Source organism: Spermophilus citellus, assembly GCF_964194105.1.
Source record: "Spermophilus citellus genome assembly, chromosome: 3".
NCBI lineage: Eukaryota > Metazoa > Chordata > Mammalia > Rodentia > Sciuridae > Spermophilus > Spermophilus citellus.
Window position 1 is genome coordinate 129,395,787 of NC_138184.1, and position 24,388 is coordinate 129,420,174.

The window sequence follows — 24,388 nt, forward strand, 5'->3', positions numbered from 1 at the left end:
AAGATAACTTATTCCTTTTGTATAATAAGGGTAGAATAAATATTAATTAATCAAATTAATAGATTAATTAGATATTTATGTAAAACTCTAGGAGTAGGCTTTATCTTTTCCTTTCAGTTTTCTTTCCAACAAATAATATAAGTACTAAAAAAAAAGTTGAATGCTTGAATTAATGAATATTTGTATAACACCAAATTTTGAAAATGAAAGATGCCCCTGTATTAGAGTTGCTTTTCAAAATATTAGACTAAGCATATGATAAAAATGATTTGAGTAATCCTTATGTTTTTTTTTTGTACCATGTATTGAACCCAGGCATGCTTAACCACTGAGGCATATCCCCAGCTGTTTTTATTTTATTTTTTTGACAGGGTCTTTCTAAGTTGCTTAGGGCTTCACTAAGTTGTGGAGGCTGACTTTGGACTTATGATCCTACTATTGCCTCAGTCTCGAGTTGCTGGGATTACAGGCATGAGCAACTGCATCCGGCAATTCTTATGTTCTAATTTCATAAATAAATTAACAGCTCCAATGGAATCCATTACTTTCAAATTCTGTATCATTTATCTCATCTTGGTAAATATTCTTTTTAGACCACAAGGAAGGGTAAATTTAACACATATAACATACTACTGATTGACAATAGTTACACAGCATGAAGGGATGCTGGACATTGTAAATAATTTCTACTAAGAAAATGTTTTATTTTAGAATGCAGGGAACACAAATAATGAACTGCCCAGACACAATATAAGGAGCCATAAGGCAGGGCTTGATCTGAAATCAATGTTGTCTTACATTTCTCCCTATTTTAATACACTGAAAACAATGTGACATTTAAATAGTTGGGTCTCTTTAGCTCTTCTTTTCCCAGTGAAGAAAAACACTTCCATTTATGACATATTTCAGACAACATGGAAAACAAGGTCACAAAAATAGCAAATGACCATTATGATTGGGTTTATCTCAAATGTAATCAAGAGGTGAGGCTGTCATTGGAGCCTGCAACTGCTTTTCTGAAAACACAAAGTTTTCTGAGATATCTTTTTATTGAAGGTGAAAAGAAACTGGATATTTATTTTGACACTAATCAATGTGCCTTTGGAGGATTGCTATGGATGAAGGAGAAGTACATATTGCCCTTGATCCCTAACAAGCACCATCACTCTCTGCAGCTTCTTATTTCATATTGTCCCTGTGGACAATCAGATGTGAAGGAACTTGATAACCATAATTTAAAAAAGAGAAGAAACAAGTATGAAAAAATCAATACCAAAGTTAAAAAAAAAGTTTGCCAAGTAAGTAAACTTGGCTTTAACGAAAGTCACAAGGTTATATATACATTATTTTTTCTTTTGTGAAGGAGAATGGTAGCTAGACTGAACAAAACAGTGTAGAATTCAGATATTCAATTCAATGTGATATGTCTTTTTCTTTCTTCTGTTTGCTTTCCAACATTCTATACAACACAATGGGGTTGAGCCTCCTCCTTCGGTCTACATTAATCAAAATATCCTTCTTAGACATGTGCACAGGTTTGTGTTTCTTATGTGGTAAGTGTTCACCAAGAGTGCTCCCCCTCTAGACTTCTCTGAACCCAAGTTGAGCCCACAATCCCCACAACCTTTGGGATGCACTGCATCTCATCAGCAGGATGTGTATTATTTGCTGTGGGTAATTGTTGGGAGTGTCGTATATGCACCATATGGCTAGGCTAGTTCCACCTGATGGGACTGATGCCACCTGTAAATCATGAATATATAAAAATTTCAGTTTTGCCACTGCTGTCCTTTGAATGGATAATATGCACAGAGTAAAGCAGAATGGGAGGAAAACAAAGAGTTGATCAACTTCTAGGTTTGGAGTTGGTTGTTAGAAATGATAAAAAAAATGATGGTTCTGCTTAGAAGACATGGGTGTATAAAAGCTTGGAATGCTTAATGCTCAAATTTTCTCTTAAATGATAGAAATGGAAGTAAACATTTATTACCATTTGGTCAAGTGTAGCGTAACTTGCATTCGTATTTCATTGTTAGTAATGGAGGTATGTGGAGATATGCACAGACCTTGAGACAGCTGTTTTTAATATTGCATACAGGCTAGCAGTTCTTTGAAAACAGAGGAGATAAGCCTGAAGGTTAGATCTTAGAAGAAGGCAGTTCTTCATGCACAGCTTTTGTCAATCCTGATTTGGTTTGAAAATAAAAATCATGGAATACCAAAATCAAAGGAGAGTTGATCAAGGGAAAAGGAAAGGGGGTCATCCCAGAACTGGGTGATGTCACTGGCCAGGAAAATGTCAGGCGAGGTGCCATTTTCTCACTCAAGTCCAAAGGTGCTGGTTTCTTCTACTGCTGTTAAAAGCTTTTCGTACAACATAGAGTATGAGGGATATGGTGGAAGATCCAATCGGTTGAAGCACGTGTGTGCCCTGAATGGAGGAGAAAAGATTGGTGAGAGTGTTTCAATGATACAACTGTTTCTGGATATATCTATGACTTCAGAATGTAATCAAAAGTGAGCAGGACCATAAAACATTGCAAACTATGAACCATAGCCTTCTAGACATAAACAGACCAGTAAAGGGAATGGAACAACTAGAAATGAGTGGTATTTGTAAGTGAACTACACTATACTAGGACTACACAAGCAAACCATATATCAACTCTATGGTATCACTCTGATTTTGCAATTGAGATATGAACTTCAGTGAAAGAGGCAGAAATAGAATTTCTGTTAAAGGATCATATTCCCAAGTATTCTTGCCTAGTCCTGATTTTTGAGCCTCTGTAAATCATGTGTATCAACTGGAAGGAGTCCATAGTGCTGTGGAATCTGAGATCCAATTCTGCATTCAAGTCAGGTGTGCCCTGGGGAAAAGTCTGACTCCTCTGCCCTGGTAGAACATGCATCACCTAAAGCTGAAGTGCATTTCTGAGAAAAGCTGAACTGGTGAGATGGCCTTCTCTCAATGCCTGGGACATCCTCAGACCACTGTCCCAGATTCTGCTGTCTTCGTTATGTGCTTCATCCTGCAGGCCTATGCTTGCCAGCATCTGCCCTAGATAGGAATGTCTTCCCTGCCACTCTGCTAATACACGGGCCAGGAAACACCCATATGGGTCTCTAGCAATGAGTAGAGAGGAGTACACAAGATTTCTCCTACTCAGGTGATCTGATCTGAGATTCAGATCACCTGACTAGCTGCTTCCTGTTCGAAGTTGCTTATCTGTGGAAGCTTCTGTTGATCTTGAGTCTTTTTTTTTAATTGCTTTTATTTTTTAAATACACGACGAACTATGTAATGTTTTGAACGACCAACAAAAAAAAAATAATAATGATAAGTTATTGATTTAAGAGGATGAAAGTTACCTCTGTAATCCAGATTTTTCTTAATATAGATTGAATTCTAGCATTCTATCAAAAAAAAAGGAAAAAGCAGCTTTACATGTATGAAGACATGATCTTGAGTCTTGTATCAAAGTGGGGAGAAAGGTGACTAATACAGCCGAAGATTAATTTGAAATCTTTTTCTCCCTAGGAGGAGTGGTGTGTTGATCTTGTTGTTTTGTGACACCAATCAGCAGAGAAATATAGTACTCAAAATAATATAAAACAAAATAAAACCATAAAACAAACATACATACAAATAAGCAAAATTAAACTTTTCCCATTAGAACTTTGTTTGGGACATTAAAAATTATAAGATCCTTTGGGCAATTGTCTGTTATTTATTCCTTTGTTTTGTAATATATAAATCAGAATATCAGATCATTGTGCAGGCTGATGCAGCACTCAGGGTAGGGGGAGATTATGTGGGATGGGGGATGAAGAAGGAGGAAAGAGGAAGAGGGTAAGATGAATTTTCCTGCATGTCTGGCGAGGATGCTGGTATTTTTGCTGTTGTTGTTTTGTTGTTTGATTTTGTCTTCCTAGCATCCATTTGTCCTTCTGGTAACAGCTCCCTTGTTGTCCTTGGGGAATTGTCCTGAATCCCCTTCTCTGCTCCCCCACAGCCCCTTCAAACTCAGAAGATGGACACAGGACAATGCAGTATCTGCCCTTAGGCCTTAAGGACTTAACTGGGAAAAAACCAAAAATAGCAGTGTTCATTGGTTATTACCTAAGATTCACGCAGGCCTAGGTTCCTTCCTTATTGAAATATTTTCCTAAAAGAGAGTATTTGAGTATTTGAAAGTGAAAGGGAAGTCAGCAAACCAAGTAGGACAATGAGGTCAACGATTCTTATTTATCTTCAGAAAGATTGAAACTAGAATATGCCCTGGGCTAACCAAGTCAAGTTGGGCAGAAAAATCCCAAGTGTGCTTTTGAAACTAGATGAATTAGCCAGGAGTGTGATTTGAACAGGCAGACATCTTCTTTGGTTTTCCTCTGGTCATTTTAATGGCACTTGGGGACAATTCTCCACCCAATTTTTTTTTCTCTGTAGCAATACTACAGGAAAAAAAAATCTCATTTACAAATCAGTTGGAATCAAATTAATCATGATTAAGATAAATCTGGGGAATAAGCAGAAAGCACTTGCAAACAAAACTTAGTCTGAATGTCCATAGTTTCTTTACTAGTTAATTATTATTGTATTTATCAGTAGCTTTGGTTAGCTCCCTTAGATAAGTTCTAGTTTGTCATCTAGAATGAGTGGATGCAATCAAGTCACAATTCAATTCAGCATTCCCATGTGCTCGCAACCCTCCAGGTGTGGTTCGAATAGCACAGCACTTGCTTACATAAGTCCCTGTGCACTGGACCAAGTGCTGCTAGGTGGGTGTAGGGAAATGGTTTGGAAAAACCTCTATTCTGATCCCAGTCAGCCACTAACCAGCTTTATGACCTTGGAAAATTCAGTTAGTTTTTCTGAGCTTCAGTCTTCTCACTTGTGCAACGGGGATAATAATATAGGCTGTAGAGGGTTTTGGGGAGAATTGAGGATAGAACACCCATAAATGCCTTTCATCACCCGTGAATCATTATTTAAACATAAGACTCTCTTAATAATGTAACTATGATTATCATAATGGTTTTAGGAACTGTGTCATACTGTGGTGATTTAATATCCTGGTGTTTTACCCATGACCTACTGCAAATGAGTCACCCTCATCTCATAATTCATGCTTTGAAACTCCACAAGGATCTTTCTAATCATGCCATATTAAATTCCATTTAAATTTATGTTGATGCCAACCTAGGGTTCCAAAACTTTGGGAAGATTTTGGATTTGGACTGTGCTGCACTTAGCTTACTCTACTAATTTGTGTCACCTGCATAGTTGATCTCTTTGTCTCCTCTAATGTTTCCGATGTTAACACTTCAATGGATAAATTTGGGCAGTGTCAAAGAAAGTCTTGGTCCCACCCAGTAGAGACCTTAACGCTGGTCAAAAACAAACAAAACTCCAGACAGTCCAGTCACTAGTCCTTGCTGCTCCTTGCTTAGCCAGTTGTGAGGCCAGTTGTGAAAGTGGTGTCTTTCCTTCAGGCTAATCTTCTTCCCCTGCCTAATGATAGCCTCATTCATTTGGATGGGCGTTGTCCTCATCCCTGCTGAACCCATTTTTTGGTGGGGGATACCCGGGATTGAACCCAGGGGCACTCGGCCATTGAGCCACATCCCTAGCCCTATTTTGTATTTTATTTAGAGACAGGGACTCACTGAGTTGCTTAGTGCCTCACCATTGCTGAGGCTGGCTTTGAACTCGCAATCAGTCCTTGTGCCTCAGTTTCCCAAGCCACTGGGATTACAGGCATGCACCACCGTGTCCGGCTGAACCCACTTTTTCAACTTTGTCAATAACTTCTTGATCCCCAGAAAGTCTGTACTCTACTCCCACCAGCATTTGGTAGCTCTTGCTCTTGCACACCTCTCCCCTCTTGGCTTCTCTTTGGTTTCCCAATGGCTCCCGTTTTCTCTCCTGGGCTCCTTGATGGCTTCCTCAGGACTCCTCTGTCAGTTCTCTTCTAGTCTTAGCAGTTTCTCACCTAGGCATTATTAGCATTTTGAACTTGATAATTCTTTGTAGTGGAGGCTGTCCTGTGCATTTTAAGATATTCTCATAACCCCCAAAGTCTTCGGACATGGTCCAATGTTCCATGGATTGTGCAAAATCACCTTCACCCCTATCTTGAGGACCATTGCTGCACAGTAAGCTAACTACTACCAACAAGTTCTGGGCCTGGGTTCAGTTTACATCTACAGTAAAGTACATTAGAATTTCCTTAGCAACTTTTAGGTCCGTTGATCCACTCATGACCCATGGCTCTGATATCCTTGGCTCCTGACTCAAATGTAAATTCCTTTGGTTGTCGCCTCACCTCTGTGCCTGGGGCTATGTCTGCTCTAACCTATTTTCTATGTTCCTTCCTTAAGCTCTTGATCAAAGCAAGAAAACTTTCCAAGTTCCTTAAAGTCTTTCCAGACGTTCCAGTGTCCCTTCTCCAGTCCTTATGAGGAGATACCGTCTAGTGTCCCACATTCTGTAATGTAGATGAACATTCTCACTCCTCACTGTGAATTCCAGATTATTACTTTGCAATCCTTGATCAAAAATTTCTGTCTTTAAAACTCATGCCATTTAGATCTTTTTTTTTTAAACTACAGATTCTTACACTTTATTTTAGTAAAATAGGTGGAGTAGAAAGTAGTATGTAATGCAGGTAATAAGCATAAAATCTTGATTTAAGGAAATTTCAGATATACACATACATACATGCAAACCAGCACATATACACATACTGAGTTATGATGTAGAGAATTATTATTATTTTTTTTCTGTAGGCTATGTCTAAAATAGTCAGTGATCTAGATATACCTTCTACTCCTTCTGGCTCTCTGAGTTTTTAGATATTGCATTCACTAAAATCTCTGGTACTTATCTTAAATCTTCCTTTCCATTTCAAGTTCTCCCACCAAACTGTGTAGCAGGTAAGTCCATATGGATAACCCGTTAGGCACCCAGCCTCCAAGTTCCCTGACCTCAACCCCAGTGCCGATTTTACCTCTCGTAGACTTCAGCTATGGCGGTATACAAAGGTTTTCCACTGGAAAGAATACTAAATTTCTTCCTAGAAACGACTACCTTCGAAGTCATTTTTCCTCCGCCTCATACACTTTTTAGAAGGCAAAGACTTGGACAGATGCAAAGGTTTTATTTAGGCTGGATTACCACTGGGGTTTTGCTATGACACTCTTTGGCACTTTCACCTGGGAAACCAGCTGCCTTTTTCTTTCTGTAGAGAAAAGATCTGAGGAAATAATAGCCCTGGGCGGCCCCCCCTCTCCTGGGTGTAGGCCAACCCTGCTGAGGCTCACAGCCTGTGGGAAGCCTTGGGGCACCTTGAGTCTGCTTTGAGGGTTCTGTGGGCCTCAGGGCTTCCTGCTGCTTGCCACGTGGCCTGGCCAGTACTTCCTGAACCGGTTCTGGGAAGCCAGAGGTTATGTTTGTCTCTCTACACACAGGTGACACTTTTAAAGTTCATGAATATTCGGAGACTGTACAAAGCAGCCTGTTCAAGGGGGTATATTCAGTGGGTTATTTTCATCGTCCTCTCAGGGGCATTTGCTTCTTGGGAGTCCTCCTGTCCCAGGAAAAAGTTCTCACTTCCCCCCCAGAAACCTTCTTCAGGGCTCACACATCATCCTTTTTTTAGGGGTTGGTCCAGATGTGACAAATCTGTTCCAAAAGCCCAATGCCCTTTTTAAGAGCCCTTTATGTGGAGTGAAAAGTATTAATGCATCTTTCAAAGCTTTCAAAACTTTGAGTGTAATGGTGACAAAGGCAATGACTCACTTTCTGAAGAATGAGGCAGAGACTTCTCAGATGAGTCCTTTGTTGGTGGCCCACTAGACAATCTCAACTCCATACCTGTGATATCTCTTGGGACATCTCATCTTATCTTCTGTGATGGCCAATGCTTACTCCAGGCCTTGCTCATGCTACTCCCTCAGCCTAGAATTCTCTCTATCCATAATCCTTGCCTCCTAATGTCTACCTCAATGCCAGTTTCTTTGGGGCCTCTTCTATGGGCAACCTAATAAGGATTCAGTCTCTGTTTCACATTCTCAAATTGTTTTAACCCCCTTGCATTTCTCTGATTCTACCTTATGTTGTAATTTGTTGCCATCAGGTTGTTTCCCCCTAGAGTGTAAGCAGGTACCCTGTTGTGTCTCATTCCTTCCTCAAGCTTCAGACTATACATAGGGGTAAGCAATCACTGAGTGATGACTCAAACTGCATTTCTCTAAAATAAAGGCAGAATGTTTAAAAAAAATGGCTTTATTCTCGAAACCTATCATTAAACTACATGAGTAGAAATTCTGATATTTTTGTTCTTATTTTCTTGTGAGACTTCATTCAGGAGGTTCAGCTTTTGGTGGAATCATGCTGATGAGATCCTTTGAGATAACTGCACCAGAAATTTCAACTGTTGTTAACTATCTGGGTATACCCATCAAAGCTCACCAACCTCAGGTGCATTGTCCCCAGGACACCAGGAAGTCTGGGAAAGTTGGATGAGAACAAGAGTCCAGTAAATCCTTCTATGATAGGGAAAGGTACTTGCATGGTGCTATGGTTTGGAACTGGTATGTCTCCCAAAGGCCCATATATTAAAGTCTTGGTCCTCAGAGTGATATGATTGGAAGCTGGTAGGAAGGTATAGAGTGTACTGGAGGAAGTTAGGTCATGGGAGGCATGTCCTTGAAGGAAATATGGGGACTCTAGTCTATACTGTTCTTCCTCTCTCTCTCTCTCTCTCTCTCTCTCTCTCTCTCTCTCTCTCTCTCTCTCTCTCTCTCTCTCTTTCACCCAGCCATGAGATGAATGGGTCTCCTCTTGCCATGTGCTTCCTCCATGCCACCACAGGCCCAAAGCAACATGGTTAATTGGTCATGAACTGAAACCTCCAAAACTGTGAGCCACAATCAATCTCTTTTCTTTTCAAGTTGATTTATCCTAGGTATTTTTTTACAGTAATGGAAAGTTGACTAACAGTGATTACCATGTAGAAATATATCTGAATTAATTGTAAACCTTCCTTTAAAATTAGAAAATATCAGAAGAAGAAAACAGGGAATCAATGTTTTGCTGAAGCAGTATTTATGACTGTGATACCTATGTAGAAGTATCCCTTAGTGTTCTTTATTTCATTGATCAGGATTATACTACTTGAAGTGGCATAGAAAGGATCCAGGAAGTGTTGGGATTGAAACTCATGGCATAGAGAATTTATTCTGTAAAACTGCCTGGAGCCCCAGTTCCTCCTTTTCTGCATTTATCCCACAATAGTGTACTACATGGAAGTCACTATAAAGACACAGGGATACCTATCACCTCATACTCACATATTTTAAGTTTAGCAGGAAATATACGAAACATATGTGAATATATAACTATTCTACATAGTATCAAGTAACATGCTGTAGAAAAATGACATGGTGCTGGCGGGGTTCCTCCAGCATCTTTCACTATCTTTCCCCTGCTTTCCTCCTTCCGCATGTTAGACATTACTCTTCAAATTAAGTTGGAAAGCTTCCCGCGACTTATACATGGGCCAAGACAGTGCGCTCAACATTCCATTGATCATCAAAACCTTGCTAAGAGTATAGTCTCATTCCAAGTCTCAGAGATACCTCACCCACACCTTTCAGTAGTAACTCAAACCATACTTTGGGTGACAAGCAAGAATCCCATCTCCAGGCTGCGGTTTTGGCTCAGTGGTAGAGCACTCATCCAGCACGTGTGAGGCACTGGGTTCGATCCTCAGCACCACATAAAAATAAATAAAATAAATAAAATGTGTCCATCTACAACTAAAAAAATATATTTTAAAAAAAGAATCCCATCTCAAAGGGTGATTACCCAGACGTAAATAGCAAAGTACACTATGCCCTCTACAGCAAGTTTCCTGAAGGCTGACAGGAGCTATGTACCTGGGAAGAGAAGTAATTTTCCCCCATTTCTCTATGCAGAAACGCCGAAGCCCATTGCTTCCACGAAGGGCGGCAAAGCCTTCATAGGGCACACTTGATGTTCCCGTGACAAACTGAAGTAATCTTAATCTCTGCTCATTATTGAATCGCTCCACTGCAGCCCAGAACCAGCGGATCACAAGATGCCCATCATGGTAACCTGAGCGGAGCAAAGGGAGGGAAATAGAGATTGTGGGAAAAGGAGGAAGGGGGCAGAGGGGAGAGAATGAAACACACATCAGGTATGTTAGCTGAACAGTGGTTTTGAATCTGCTGATTTTTCTAATAATGACCTTTAGAAAGATGAGTCTAGGGGCTGGGGTTGTGGCTCAGTGGCAGAGTGCTTGCCTAGCATGTGCGAGGCACTGGGTTTGATTCTCAGCACCACATATAAATAAACAAATAAAATAAAGCTCCAACATCTAAAATATATATATATATATATATATATATACACGAAGAAAGATGGGTCTAAAGTAATTTGTGTAACTAGGTCAAGCTTTAAAACAAAAGCAGATTTAGAAAATAGCTATTTTATGAAAGGACCTGAGAGATGTCCTCAGAGGCATTTTGCTTTCTATTTAAACAATTGGGACACCACCCGAAATGTTCCTGTCTTATGTAACTGTGGACAAGGAATAGAAAAGGTTGGTAAACATATATCCTCCATGAATACAGTATTTCATTGTATTTCTTTGTTCTGAAGTCTTAGATCTTGGCAACCATCTACTACAGGAGAGTCTAGAAATTGAGAAAGACTGAAGGTAAACAGCAAACTTGGTGAAAGGAATATTCCAGGCTCCAAACAGCCATTATTGCCCCCCCCCCAAAGATAACCCTGTACCTATGTAGCAGTAGTTCTCCAGCCTGAAATCAGCTGGGTGTTTTGGTACATGGCTCTAATCCCAGTTACTCAGGAGGCTGAGATAGAAGGATTGTAAATTTAAAGACAGTCTGGGAAACTTAGTGAGCTCCTGTCTCAAAATTTAAAAAATAAATAAATAAGAAATAAAAATGAAAGGGCTGGGGTTATAGCTCAGTAGTAGGGTGATCCTGGGTTTAATCCCCAATACCACCAAACAAACAACAACCACAAAACAGAGCTTCTTAAAGCAAGTGGGGTGGGAGTTAATCATGCAAAGAATTTGTGTAAGGGGAGAAAAAGGGGAAGTCATTTCTGGCAGGGGAAGTAAACAGTAGAGAGAATGAGGAAACCATGCAGGAAACATGGGGGTAATTAGAGGAAGATTGGGAGGGAAGTTGCTGGGGGCATTAGAGGCCGTAACAGGTGGGCAGAGACTCTGACTTGACACCTTGGGCCAGTAGTTTTCATACTAGGCCAGTCTAGAGGTCCCAGATGGCTTTCATTGTCAAGTGAATGTGGGGAAACAGAGGCTGAACTGATGCCCTTAGGTTTCTCTCTGTTATATTGACTGGGGTTTCTTTGAATATATTACATAAGGGGAGAGCTTTAAGGCTTAAAAAAACATCTTTGAAAAACTCTGGTGATAAGGAGCTTATTTTGTGAGTAGGGAAGTGGCCTGGTGTAAACAATGTTTCAGGAAGGCTAACTTGGCAGTGTGTAAGATGAATTGTTAGGAGGGGTTAGAAATTAGATTCAGAGAAACCACAAAACTGTACTGAAGCAAAGCAGGAATGGGGTGAAGAGGGATCCAATTCCACAGGAAGTGAGAGACACCTCCTCGATAGCTTGCAAACCACTTGGGAGCTGCCCATGGATGGAGTGTTCTCTATAAGTGTTTATATGGGGTTAGCCCAGGGGTTACGGTCGCCTGAAAGAAGGTTCATGTTGGAAGCTGGACAAGCACCTGCTCTGTACTGAAGTCAGGCCAAGTTTGTAGTCTTCAAAAAGTGATGAATTGGCTGGGGCTGTAGCTCAGTGGTAGATGGCTTGCCTGACAAGTGCAAGGTCCTAGGTTCCATCCCCAGCACCACAAACAAAAACAAGAATGAAGAATTACATACATATTAACTCAGCCATAGAAAGGAATGAGGTACTGAGACATGCCATGACATGATGAATCTCAAAACAGTATGCTAGTCAAAGAAGCTAGACACAAAAGACTGTGTTTTGTATGATTCTATTTATAAGACACGTCCAGAATAGGTAAGTCCATAGAAACAGAAATGCAGATTGATGGTTGCTAGGGGTGGGGGAGAGGAGAGATTTGGTGGTGGAAAACTGCTTAGTGGGTATAGGGTCTCTTTTTGGGGTGATGAAAATATTTTAAAACTAGCTATAGATCATGTTGCATAACTTTGTGAATGTACAAAATGACACCGAATTGTTCATTTTATTTATTTATTTTGTACCAGGATTGAACTCAGGGGAACTTAACTACTGAGCTACATCCCCAGCCCTTTTTATTTTTTATTTTGAGACAGGGTCTAATTAATTTGCTAGGACCTCACTAAGTTGCTGAGGCTGGCTTTGAACTTTCAATCCTCCTGACTCACCCTCCCGAGCCTTTGGGATTACGGGTGTGTGCCACTGTGCCTGGCTGAATTGTTCATTTAAAAATGGTCAGTTTTATGTTAGGTCACTTTTAGCCCAACAAAAATTTTTAAGAAGCGATGAATTTTATTTGTGACAGTATTGTCACAACTGCTGCTAGCTTACCTCCCCGATACTCAGTGTTATTCCGCCAGTCGTTCAGGTCGATCTCTGCGGTGCCAGCTATCACCAGCTCCAGCTCCCTGGCATCAAACACTGAGACGAGCCTCGAGTCTACAACCTGAAATACAAACTAACTTCAGCACACAAGCCCAAACCCATAGGAAGGTCAAACTCATGATTATTATTGCCAGGGGCTAAAGTGGGAAACTGATCATGACTGCAACAATATATAATCATTTTTAAGTTAAAAATCATTGCTTTGGTCTGAATGCTGGTGCCCTACCTCTCCATTCATGTTTTGGAATTTTCTCCTTCAAATTGAAGGTATTAGGAATAGGGGGCTTTGGGAGGTGATTAGGTTATGGGGTAGAGCCCTCAGGAATGGGGTTAGTGCCCTTGTGAGAAGATGCCATCTGTGAATAAGGAAGTGAGCCCTTGTAGGATGCTAAAGTTTCTAGTGCCTTGATCTTGGACTTTGCAGCCTCCCAAACTGCAAGAAATAGATTTCTGTAGCTTATAAGCTATCCAGTATATGGTGTTTTGTTATAGTAGTTTGGAAGGACCAAGACAATCATTGAGTTAAATATTTAGGTGTCACAAACAAAACTGACTCAACTTTCTGGAGCCACAGTTAAACTTCCAAGTAGCATTGCATTTTAAAGGCAAAAAATCCAAATCACTTAAATCATTACCATTTCACTTAAAACATACTTATCCTTTCACATAAAATTATGACTCATTCCTGTATTTTGATACAGTCCCCACTTCCTTCCTCCCTTTTATAAAGATCTGGAAGGACCTGTTTGTTAGAGCCCCCTGCTCTGGCTTTACATCTCATGCCCAGTGTGCCAGGCTCAAGCGAAAGTCTGTGATGGTGCCTCCTTTAATCAAACTAGTGGTGGTTGGAAAAGTGGTGGATGCTCTTTTTCACTCAGGCAGGGAAAGAAAACCTTTCAAGACTTAAGCAAACCTTCATAGCCTGTTATTTCTAAGCTGGAAAAAATGTAAGGATCATTTTTTTCGAGCACAGGAAGTCTAGCAACTGTCACTGCTATTTACCCCTCAGCACGGATTCTGTGGCACAAAGTGATTATAACAACATTCCAATTTCGCAAGCGTGGACCACATCCCCCATTCTCTCACTTCGCATTTTAATTCCTGTTTGTTTGTGACTGGGGTCTCACCTCGTAGAAGCCCCGCACCAGTGCCTCAGTCTGCTGCACCACGCCACGCTCCACCCGCCACTTGACCATCCTCTCGATGTACTCCTTCTTGTTCTTCTCCGTCACCTGGGTGTTGGCTCCTCCAGATTTCAACTCCCTTTCTGTTACCTTGTAGGAAACAGGAAGATCAGAAGCTTATCAATTCAGCTGATCTCCCAGGGAGACATTGTGATTTTAGAAGGATCGCGGAATATAAAGTCTTCTGTACATTTCAGCATTAGTGCCTCTTCAGTTCTTTTTCCTTTTGTGGAAGTCATGCAGAAGGCTTTGATTGTTCAAAGCAGATGCTTACGCACTTCAGAAGAGCTATAATGTTTGTATCATAAAAAGAAAGATGTTTCTCTAACTCATGAGGCATAATGGAAGCAAAAGGAAAACGCCCCAGGTTGTCCTTCAAGATGGAGCTGAATGTCTTAACATTAGAGTCAGATCCTTAGTGCTCCCAAATCCCAATTAGAGCAAAGTAACAGCTGCCGTATTTTCCCTTCACATTGACAAGAACCAAATAGCAGAAGGCAAGAGGCTTGTTTTGTTTTGTCCATGTGACAGTGGAGTAGAATGAATTGGGAAGAGAGTTTTTACAGCCGGGACTAATGGTGGCTGGAGAATGATAGCCTGACCTTGAGAAGAGAAACTGTAACACACAGAAGCATTATACTGCCACTTAGTACGATGAGGCACCCCGCAGCTAGGATCTGTGTACTGTCTTTTCAAAGGTAAGAGGGTAGGCAACATGTACTTTTGTTGTAGTTTTTTTCTTAATTATGTGTGGGGACATTCGTCAGAGGAATGTTTATACAAAAGAAATATAACAGAATTTTGACATTTTCCAGGACCTATCCAAGATCCTTGACTGAGATATGGGGTGCTGGGTGATCTGTATTAGTGAGCGGGTAATCCTCATTCCTTGACCAGCACACTGTCCACATTCACATACGGTACTTATCAAGTATTCTAACTAAAATTTTACAACAATCCTATTATAAATTACCATATAATGGGCTTTTGGGGTCTCGAAAATGATGTTCTCAAAACCTGATTCTTAAATCTTCCTAAGCTTTGGTTATCTTCTGATAAAATTGTAATCCATTTGATCAAAAGATTTAATGTTATCTAAAAAAATACTAGTAGAAAACACATGGGGAGCTTTTTCTTGTTAAATAGTATTATGATAGACATATTTTGGAGGACTATCTGGATGGAAATGAAAGAATTATTTTTGTAGTTGCACAGATAACAACAATATCTTACATGTGTATGATATACTTTACACAAATGCTTTCTGACTCATTATCACATTGGATTTTCAAAAACTGCCTTAAATAGATTCATGTCATAACAAGAAAAGGAAGGAAGAGGACATGGGCAGATTTATTAAAGGAAGTAGTCACCAAAGAATTATAATTCGAAAGAATTCCTTTTTCTGCAGTTTAAAAACAAAATCCCATTACAATACTATCTAGTAATCATCTCATTTCTGGGTGTATGTATCCATCCAAATGAACTGAAAGCAGGAATTCAAACATACATTATTTTTAATTGCCAGGAGGTGGATGGAAGAAACTCAGGTGATCATCAACAGATGAATGGATAAACAACGCTGGCACATACTTAAAATGAAATATTATTTAGCCTTAAAAAAGAAGAAAATTTTGACACATTACCACATGGACGAATATTGAGGATATTATACTAAATGAAAAGTCACAAAAGAGTGGTGTTGTGTTTCCACTTACTTGAAGTATCGGGAGTTGTCAAATTTATAGAAACAAAAATTGAATAGTAGTTATAAGGAGCTGGGGAAAGGGAGAAATGAAGAGTTTAATGGGTAGTGTTTCAGTTTTGCAAGTTGAAAAAAATTCTGGAGATTGATTAGATGCCTAACAATTTACTTAAGATTATTCAAGTGTACACTTAAAAATCGTTAAGATAGTAAATTTTAGGGCTGGGGTTGTAGCTCAGTGATAGAGGCACTGGGTTTGATCCTTAGCACCACATCAAAATAAATAAATAAAATAAAGAAATTGTGTCCATCTACAACTAAAAAAATTTTTAAAAAGATGCAAATTTTATGTGATGTGCATTTTCCATAATAAAACACAAAAATCCATCTTTCAAGCTCATATCCCACAAACCTGTCCAAAAACCTCTTCGTTAACAGTGAAAGTGAGGTCGAGGATATCTGTGATGTTGTTGTCCTTCATCCACTGCAAGCTCTGGTGGAATTCCTCGTCCAAATATTCCAGATCACTCAAATCACAGGGCCTGAGTGAATCCAAAGAGAGCAAGGCAGACAGAATTACTGAACAAATGGTGGCACAGGCCTTATTCCAAACTGTGGTTATGCCACTTCTGGATGAAACATCTCCAACCCAGACTAACATTTGATACTTTTGAACCAGCATATTTAATGATTTTGGTTCACTCAACAATTTTAAAAAGGAATTAATAAAATATTTACACTAATAAACATGAAGTAATTATTGACTGGTGGATTCTCATTTCAAAATAACGAAGCAATAAACAAATCAATTCTATTTAATAGTTTAATGCAATGTTTGTAATATTAAATTTCTTAGACAAGCTGATTCATATCTGTGATATAATATTTGGCTAACAGAGTCTTCCCTTATGCTTAGGTAAAATCTCCAAACTCATTTTTTTTTTTTTGTATTAAAAGGTATGTGTGATGTGTAAACCTCCAAAACAGAAAACTGCCAGAAAACTAACAGGAATGGTTGGGGCAAAGCAGGGACAAAAAGGCCAGAGGCACCAGAAAGACCGGTGTTGCTGCCGTTGTCGTGCAGACAGGGCTGGGTGGAACCCTGGTCTATAAATACACTTACAGCCTCAGGAGTGCCTTATAGAATGGCCTTGTGAAGAAAGCATCCAGAAGGTACTGATGGATCAAAGCCAGGCCTAGGATACGACCACTAAACCTGAACCTGGAACACAGAGAAGGTGGAGAAATGGAAGGGTCAGTGAGAATTTACAGTTAAATATTTTTATTTGTATTTTTAAAATGTGTCTCTGTATGATATTTAAATTAAGCTGCTTAAGGAATTTGGATGTTGATGTTATAAGGGAGGCACCCATTCTTCTTCTTCTTTACCATAAACATTCTTGTGTGCTTGGTGTATACTAAAGGAAACCTCCTCTCCCCTACTTCTCAGATTAATTTTCTCCAGAATCTCTTCAAAGATCTGGGAGTATGAGGACTCAGGAAGGGGAAAGCACCCAGGAAGGGGAAAGGAGAAATCAGAGAAAAAGGTGCCCACACTGGAACCCAAGGGAGACAGAACTCAAGGACAGAAAGCTTTCTGGACCCTGTGTCCTTACCTATTCAAGCTTTCTATAGCATCACCTGAAGCTCCATGCTGAAAGGTGCAGGACTTGGGTATGAATCACAAGTGGCAGTCATGCTGGCAGACAGTGGGGAAGAGCTCCATGGAATCACAATGAGATTCATCAGGGAGCATCACTAATTAGCATTGCCAGCCACACACAAAGAAAGAACAAGGTCTCTGCTAGGATGAACTGTTCATGCAGACCTGGCCACCTCCAGATGTGAGGACCCTTACTGATTTAAATCCTTTTTGGGAGGCAATTAGCTATCTGGAATTTTTGCTGGTGGCCTGTTTAGCAAAATGCTGTGGCTTCCTGGAGCTTGATCCCATTCTTGCCTTGTTTCCAAACCAGGTTCCCTTCTGCTTGGTCTATACCCTGTGCTTCCCTACCATATGGGTCATGCCCATCTCTGCACCTACTTGTGTAACCCAGGGGCTCTCTGTTTTTCTACCTAACTAGGTATTCATTTAATGGTGGACCTACTGGTGCCATTTCTCAGATCTTCCCAGCTGGAATTTCTAACTAACTCATCTTCACTGCCTTTGAGGGACTATTTTTAGACTCAAAAGGTTGTAAAAAAGTTAAAATGAATAGATTATCTGATTCCATAGAAAAAGCATAATTATAAACTCAAACATGCCAATTTGAAATGTTGTATGAAATAACATGTCAATATTATTGACTCTGAAGAGATTAGAGCCAAACAGAGTCTCATTGAAGGTACTGTGGGGACACTGTGCAACCACATGAGGTTCACAGGAAAAAAAAAAAAAGACTTAGAATGTGTACCAGAGCTTCACCCCTCACTTCTCTTTTCTGACACCCAATAACTGAGTTGTGTTCAACATGGCAAACACAGTTTTGTGTATAAAAACACCATTCACTTTTAGGCCAATAATGGCTAACCTACCTTTCTCAGTTTCTAAAGCATTGAAAATGGGGCTTCTAACATGATAGTTGGGCATGGTCATTAAGGAGGAGATGACTGACCCAAATCAGGATCAGAACAAACATCAACACAGCCTGGCCAAGTGCCCTCTCACTTTGAGGTAGCCCCCAGTGGCCCAGGAAAGAGAAATAGCAATCATGGCAGGTAGGAAGTATATACAGATATGGAATCCACAAAAACATTAAGAGATAACCATTTTCATTTAATGTTAAAAATTGAATATCTCAATGAATTATTTTCTTCCTTCTTCTCTTTCTTTTTTGAACCAAGGACTGAACCTAGGGCTTTGCACATTCTAGACAAATGCTGTATTGCTGAGCTACATGTCCAGCCCTTTTTATTTTTAAGACATGGTTTTGCTAAGTTGCCCAGGCTGGCCTTACACCTGTGATTCTTCTGCCTCAGGCTCCAGAATAGCTGGGATTACAGGTGTGCACCACTATGCCTAGGAAATTTTCTAGCAAAATAAAAATTACTCAAGATTATTAAAAAAGAAATAAATAGACCCATAACGATAGTGTAAACCAGTAAACTTTGAGGAAAAATAATTGTCTCCAAAATTGATGTGGGGGAAAAATATATATCCAGTCTTATATACATATATATGGCCAGTCTTTTATATATATGTAGATATGTATTAAAAATATATATACATGTTAAAAAGACTGGATATATATGTATACACACATATACATTCTTCCAAACGCTTAAGACATGGAAAAACCCTTCTGTTATTTAAATAGTTTCAGGAATCAGGAAAGGGTGGAAAACTTCTTCATCACTATGAGCTACTATAACTGTAACTCATAATCTGAAAAAGATAACAAGAAAGGAAACTAAAGACATTGCACTCTTACATACAAAAATTCTAAATAAAACACAATGGAATTGAACCTACCAATTCATTCCCAGAACAATGCAAAATGATTAAAGATGTTTAATTTTAGGAAACAAGGGATATTTAATATTAGGAATTCTATTATTAATTTTTTTAGAGAGAGAGAGAAAGGGAGAGAGAGAGAGAGAAGTTTTTTAATATTTTTTTTTTTTTTAGTTTTTGGCGGACACAACATCTTTGTTTGTATGTGGTGCTGAGGATCGAACCCTGGGCCGCACGCATGCCAGGCCAGCGCACTACCACTTGAGCCACATCACAAGCCCTATTATTAAAATTAATCACAAGTTCAGAAGACAAAAATCACATGGCTTTTTTTCTTTTTTGTTAGAAGATGAAAAAAGTTACTTGATAATATCCACCACCAATTTCTGGAGGAAAAAAATCCTTGTAATAAACCCAGAAATAGAAGAATTCTTCCCTTAATATAATAAATAGCATCTATCTCAGCACTATACAGTTCTTAGTATCCTCTTATCCAAGAATTCAATCAACTGGATACCAAAAATATTCAGGAAAGGAAAAATTTAATCTGTATTGAACACATACCTTTTTTTTTTTCTAATTTATCCCTAAACAATATAGTAGGATAAATATTTACATCCAGTTAGGTATTATAAGTAACCTAGAAATGTTTTAAAATATGCAGGAAGATGTATGTAAGTTATATGCAAATTCTGTGTCATTTTATGCAAGGCACTTGGACATCCATGTATTTTGGTATTCATGGGCACTCCCTGGAACAATCCCCTGTGGATACCAAGGACAACTATTTAGTAGAAAAAATATAAAAGGATTCTGTTTATCACCACCCTTTAGAATATTCTATCAGCTCTACTCATAACAGTTAATTATTCATGAAAACTTAGAGATTAAAAATAACTTTTATAGAATATCTAGCCATCGACTCTTGCCACAGCTCTATTTTATAGTTATGACTATCTCCATTCACAGATTAAGAAACCAAGGATCAACAATTAGCCCCAGGCAAGTGGTACAGGGAGGAAACTGACGCAAATCTATTTGTCACGAGACCAGGTTTTTTCCACTGTGTCCATTTTGAGAAGCAAAAAGTGGGGGAGGTTAGTACTCTGCTCTCTGGGGCCAGGCTGCCTGGTACAAAGGCAGCCTGATCTCAGTTTCCTCTTTTGTTTAACCTTTGCCCATTATTGCTATCTTATTTTATGTTGGCTACCAACACCTGTGCCGATTAGAAATATCTTTGTTTAAGTCACCTCAACTAGTTTAAGCCAAAAAGGGATTTCATTATAAGGTCATGATGGTGTCCCGAGGAATCCATGTCAAGAATGTAGTTGGGCCTCAGGAACAGGAGGGACATGAGGGACTTTACCCTCCTTATCTGGGTTCTCCCCTTTGCTCCTCTCTGCTCCTTTCTTCTCTCTCAGTGCCAAGGCCTCCCATTGTTTACATTCTGATTTCAAGCTCCCACAGAAACCAACTTGACTCTTTTAGACCGAGGTCCACATTTCCAGCACAATTCACTGATTGCTTTGACTCATGTTGGATGCCCACTGGGTTCAATCTTGAGTGATGAGGAAGGAAATGAATCTGGTGTCTTGCTCAGTACTTTGCAGCTAGGGTCACTGTTGCTTTTGCTCTCAACCAGGGGGTGAGAGCAAATAGAGTACAGGAGATGGGGTTTTTCCTTGTATAGGGAACTGTAGTGTAGACCACCAGAAGAAAATTGTTTATTTACTTTGAAAGAGGTAAGACTATAGGTAGAATTTCTTCTTCTTCTTCTTTTTTTTAGTTGTTGATGGACCTTTATTTAATGTATTTATTTATATGCAGTGCTGAGAATGGAACCCAGTGCCTCACACATGCTAGGCAAGTGCTCTACCACTGAGCTGCAACCCTAGCCCCATAGATAGAATTTCTAAAGACAAAATTACACTGGGTTCACAGGCTGATGTGTGCAATAAGTAGGTTCTAGTTTTTCATAACTATGCAAGCAAGCTATCTTAATGTGGTCTGGCTTCACATAAACACAGACAGGATGGCTCTTAGCCAGCCCAGGATATACAGTAACATGTTCCAGGAGGATGAACTATGATCGGCGATGTGTCTGTTTGAAGCACAATATAGTGACTGTACAATTCAAATCCAAAACAATAGCTTAACAAGCACAGATTGGAATGTAAAGCCTTTACCATTTGATAAATTGCTGTGCTGTATTCTACATGCGAGAAACATCTTCTAGAAATTGTGCACCTTCTGTCTATTTATCTTCTTTATTTATCTCACCTAGCCTGAAAAACTGCTTGTCAGAAAATTGATTATATTTGTTGTCAGCCCATGTTACAATTGCATAGGAAGCACAAGATGAAGAGAAATGCTTTTCTTTTGTCTCTCTGGATCTATGATAGTGTGTCCACATACATAGAACAAAGAGAGCTAAAAAAAAATGATCCAGATAATTTAATCAAAAGACATTTATGTTTTGATCTGGTTACCTGGCACAAGAAAAAGAGTTCTAAAGGATTAAATAAAATGAGACCCTAGGGAAGTAGCAGAATTCTCTGCCTTCCCTGGAGGTACATTACTTTAATATCCAGTCCCGGAGCCACTTCAGCGGTACCATGTGTGAACTTGCAGGACTCAGTTTCCCCTTTCTCTCTTAGTCCCAGAAAGAGTCCCTTCTGATATCTCAGGCCAGCACTGCTCTTGAGTGCCATACTTGAGGTTATGCTTGAATACTCTTTGTCTCAGTCCTGCTGTCCCCAGGCATTGCTTGGGTGGTCCCCGTGCCACATGTTCAAGCTCCATGGTTGCCTACCCCATCCTGTCTGGGTGGCCTGTGCTTATTTTATTTTATTTTTTAAATATTTATTTTTAGTTGTAGTTGGACACAATACCCTTATTTATTGAATGTGGTGCTGAGGATCGAACCCAGGACCCCGCACGTGCCAGGCAAGTGCTTTGCCACTAAGCCACAACTCCAGCCCCTGTGCTTATTTTTAATTTGCCCCTCTGTGGGAATGTTGACTTTGTGACAACCACTCTGTTACAAGGTACTGAGTTTACTGGGCCTGCTTTTGGCATTTGCACCATCTTTCAGTCCCTAGGGTGGCAAGGTCATGGTGGGCTTAGGGAGTAGCTATTGCCACTCATCACACCTAACCCTCAGGCTTTTTTAACCACTCAGCCTTACTCTGCAATTCTTTTGCTTCTTTTGGGCTGTAGTGTATTGAAGGGCCCCCAGATTCCCTTCTCATAATTTGCTTTCCTTGTTTCCCTCCAGGGCTGAAGACCAAACCCTTGTGTGTGCTAGGCAAGTGCTGTGACACTGAGCTACATATCCAGCCCCATAATTTGCTTTCATAATTTTCTTTCATCACAAATGCATCCATCAGACATGCCCGCATGTGTCTGAATTCCAATGTTGGGATCCATTCTACCTCTTTTCACAAGAGGGGCCTCGGTCCCCAGGTATTTTACAGATACAAATGCATGCAATATGCAGGTGGCTGAGGATGAGAGGAGACAAGGTACATCACCCACTGGGACTCCTCTGTAGCAATGGATGGTGGGTATCCACCTTTTCCCCATTCCAGCCACCTGTTGGATATGGCACCAGTATTGGACAGAAACGCAGACTCTCTGGGCAGTGCATGTGTTGGGGTGGGGGACTTTCCTTCTGGCTCTGTCTTGAATGTAATTTGAAATGTCCCAAGATATTCTGACATGCCATCACCATTAGACATATTCCTGACTTAAAAAAAAAACTTCCATTTATTTACCAGAGATTTGTTTCCACAGAAACCCATTTGTACCTAAGACATGGCAGAAAGACAGACAATATAGCAAAATATGAATGCACATTAAGTAGAAAAATACATTCTGTTGAGAGTCAGTCAAGTATAGGTCTAGTTGGCAAGATGACACAGTCTATTCTCCTTAAGAGGAAGAATACACAGAGGTCACAGATTTCTCAACCTAACCCACTGACCATGTGGTCTGTGGGAACATCCCTTGTACAATATGTTATTTTCATATCCTTGGTTTCGGTATGTTGTAAGTTCTTATTTTGATACCATGAACCCCTTCCTTCCTGCCAAAGAAAAATAACAAAATTGAGTATTTTTTTAGCATTAAGGAAAATAGAAGTGATATAGAAAGTATCAAATAAAAAAATAAGTGGACTCTATCACCTGAGGAAACATACAGAACCCTGAGCAAACCCTCACCCTGAGCCTCAGTTGGTGAGAGCATGGCATATTCATGTTGATGACATTGCTACCATGTTCTCATCAGAGCACGGCACAGACACCCACACACACCTGCAAGTACAGGTTTCCATTGTCCTCTGATAAACTGCAAAGTATTTCATTTTACGAATGCTTTACATTTGGTTTAGCCCTTTCTCCTCTGAGAGAGACCTAAGGGTCTTTATCTGTATCCACCTGCTCATCTGTACAGACAGAAAGCCTGGATCTTTGCCCATATGCAGCCAGTTAACTTTGGGACCATTGGATAACTTTGAGAACATCTCACCAGAAGCCTGGGAGATGAACTTGATCTGCCTCTGAAGGAAACAGCTACAGCCACTCTGACCTTTCATAAAGATGGGGAGGGCGATTATGGAAGGAGATCTGAAAGGAATCAGCATTATTGGCAAGGATTTATCACAGTTCCATCAGGGGTTTGTAATTTTAGTAAGAATTCAAAAGGTAATAGAGTTTCACACATTTCTAGCCAACTTCCCAAGCAGTTTAAAGGCCCATCAAAGACTTGAACAGCTCCTTGAGTGCATTACTGTTTGTTGTCTCAACTACTCCTTAGCTTGTTTTCCAATAACTCAGGAAAAGCAGTGAGATATGAAGGACGACATTGCAAGGTCTGATGTCAGTCTGCCTTGGTTTGAATCTGACCTGTGTGAGTTTGGTAAACTGTTTAGCTTCCCTGGGTCTCAGTTTACTCATTTGCAAAACAGGGATCACAATGGTACCCAGTGTATAGGGCAATTGCCAAGATGTCAAAAGACTCTGAATAAAAGACTAGTGGAGGTCAGTCCACCTGGGGGTTTAATAGACACTATCTGCAGGTTGGTACACCTGGTCTCTTATGCTTGGCTCAGAACCTTAGGGATAAAAGCTCAGATTAAGGGTGAAAATGTGGCTAGTCTAGAGTTCCGTGCTATTGCAGAACTGCAAACCTCTGCTCTGTTTACAAACTTTTCTATATCAACAATCAATAGTGCCTGATCAGGTAAGGGCTTGATCAAGATTTGTTGAATTGAATTAAACTGAAAATTAACATCTGGTCTCATCCCATTAGAGAATAACCATATAAATACAATATCTGAAATGTCATGTACCATTTGAACCCTG

At 39.8% G+C, this 24,388-nt stretch overlaps 1 protein-coding gene across 1 annotated transcript in view; it reads right to left on the reverse strand.

The window, feature by feature from the left end:
- Positions 1–730: 730 nt before the first annotated feature.
- HECW1 (HECT, C2 and WW domain containing E3 ubiquitin protein ligase 1) overlaps positions 731–24,388 on the reverse strand; it is a 344,889-nt gene continuing 321,231 nt past the window's right edge. Inside the window, exons 25-30 of the mRNA XM_081288274.1 lie at positions 16,692–16,790; positions 15,981–16,110; positions 13,807–13,953; positions 12,626–12,740; positions 9,946–10,144; positions 731–2,431 (exon numbers count right to left, since the gene is read on the reverse strand). Of these exons, the coding sequence (XP_081144400.1) occupies positions 2,320–2,431; positions 9,946–10,144; positions 12,626–12,740; positions 13,807–13,953; positions 15,981–16,110; positions 16,692–16,790 (802 nt within the window). The 3' untranslated portion in view covers positions 731–2,319. The remainder of the gene's footprint in view (positions 2,432–9,945; positions 10,145–12,625; positions 12,741–13,806; positions 13,954–15,980; positions 16,111–16,691; positions 16,791–24,388) is intronic.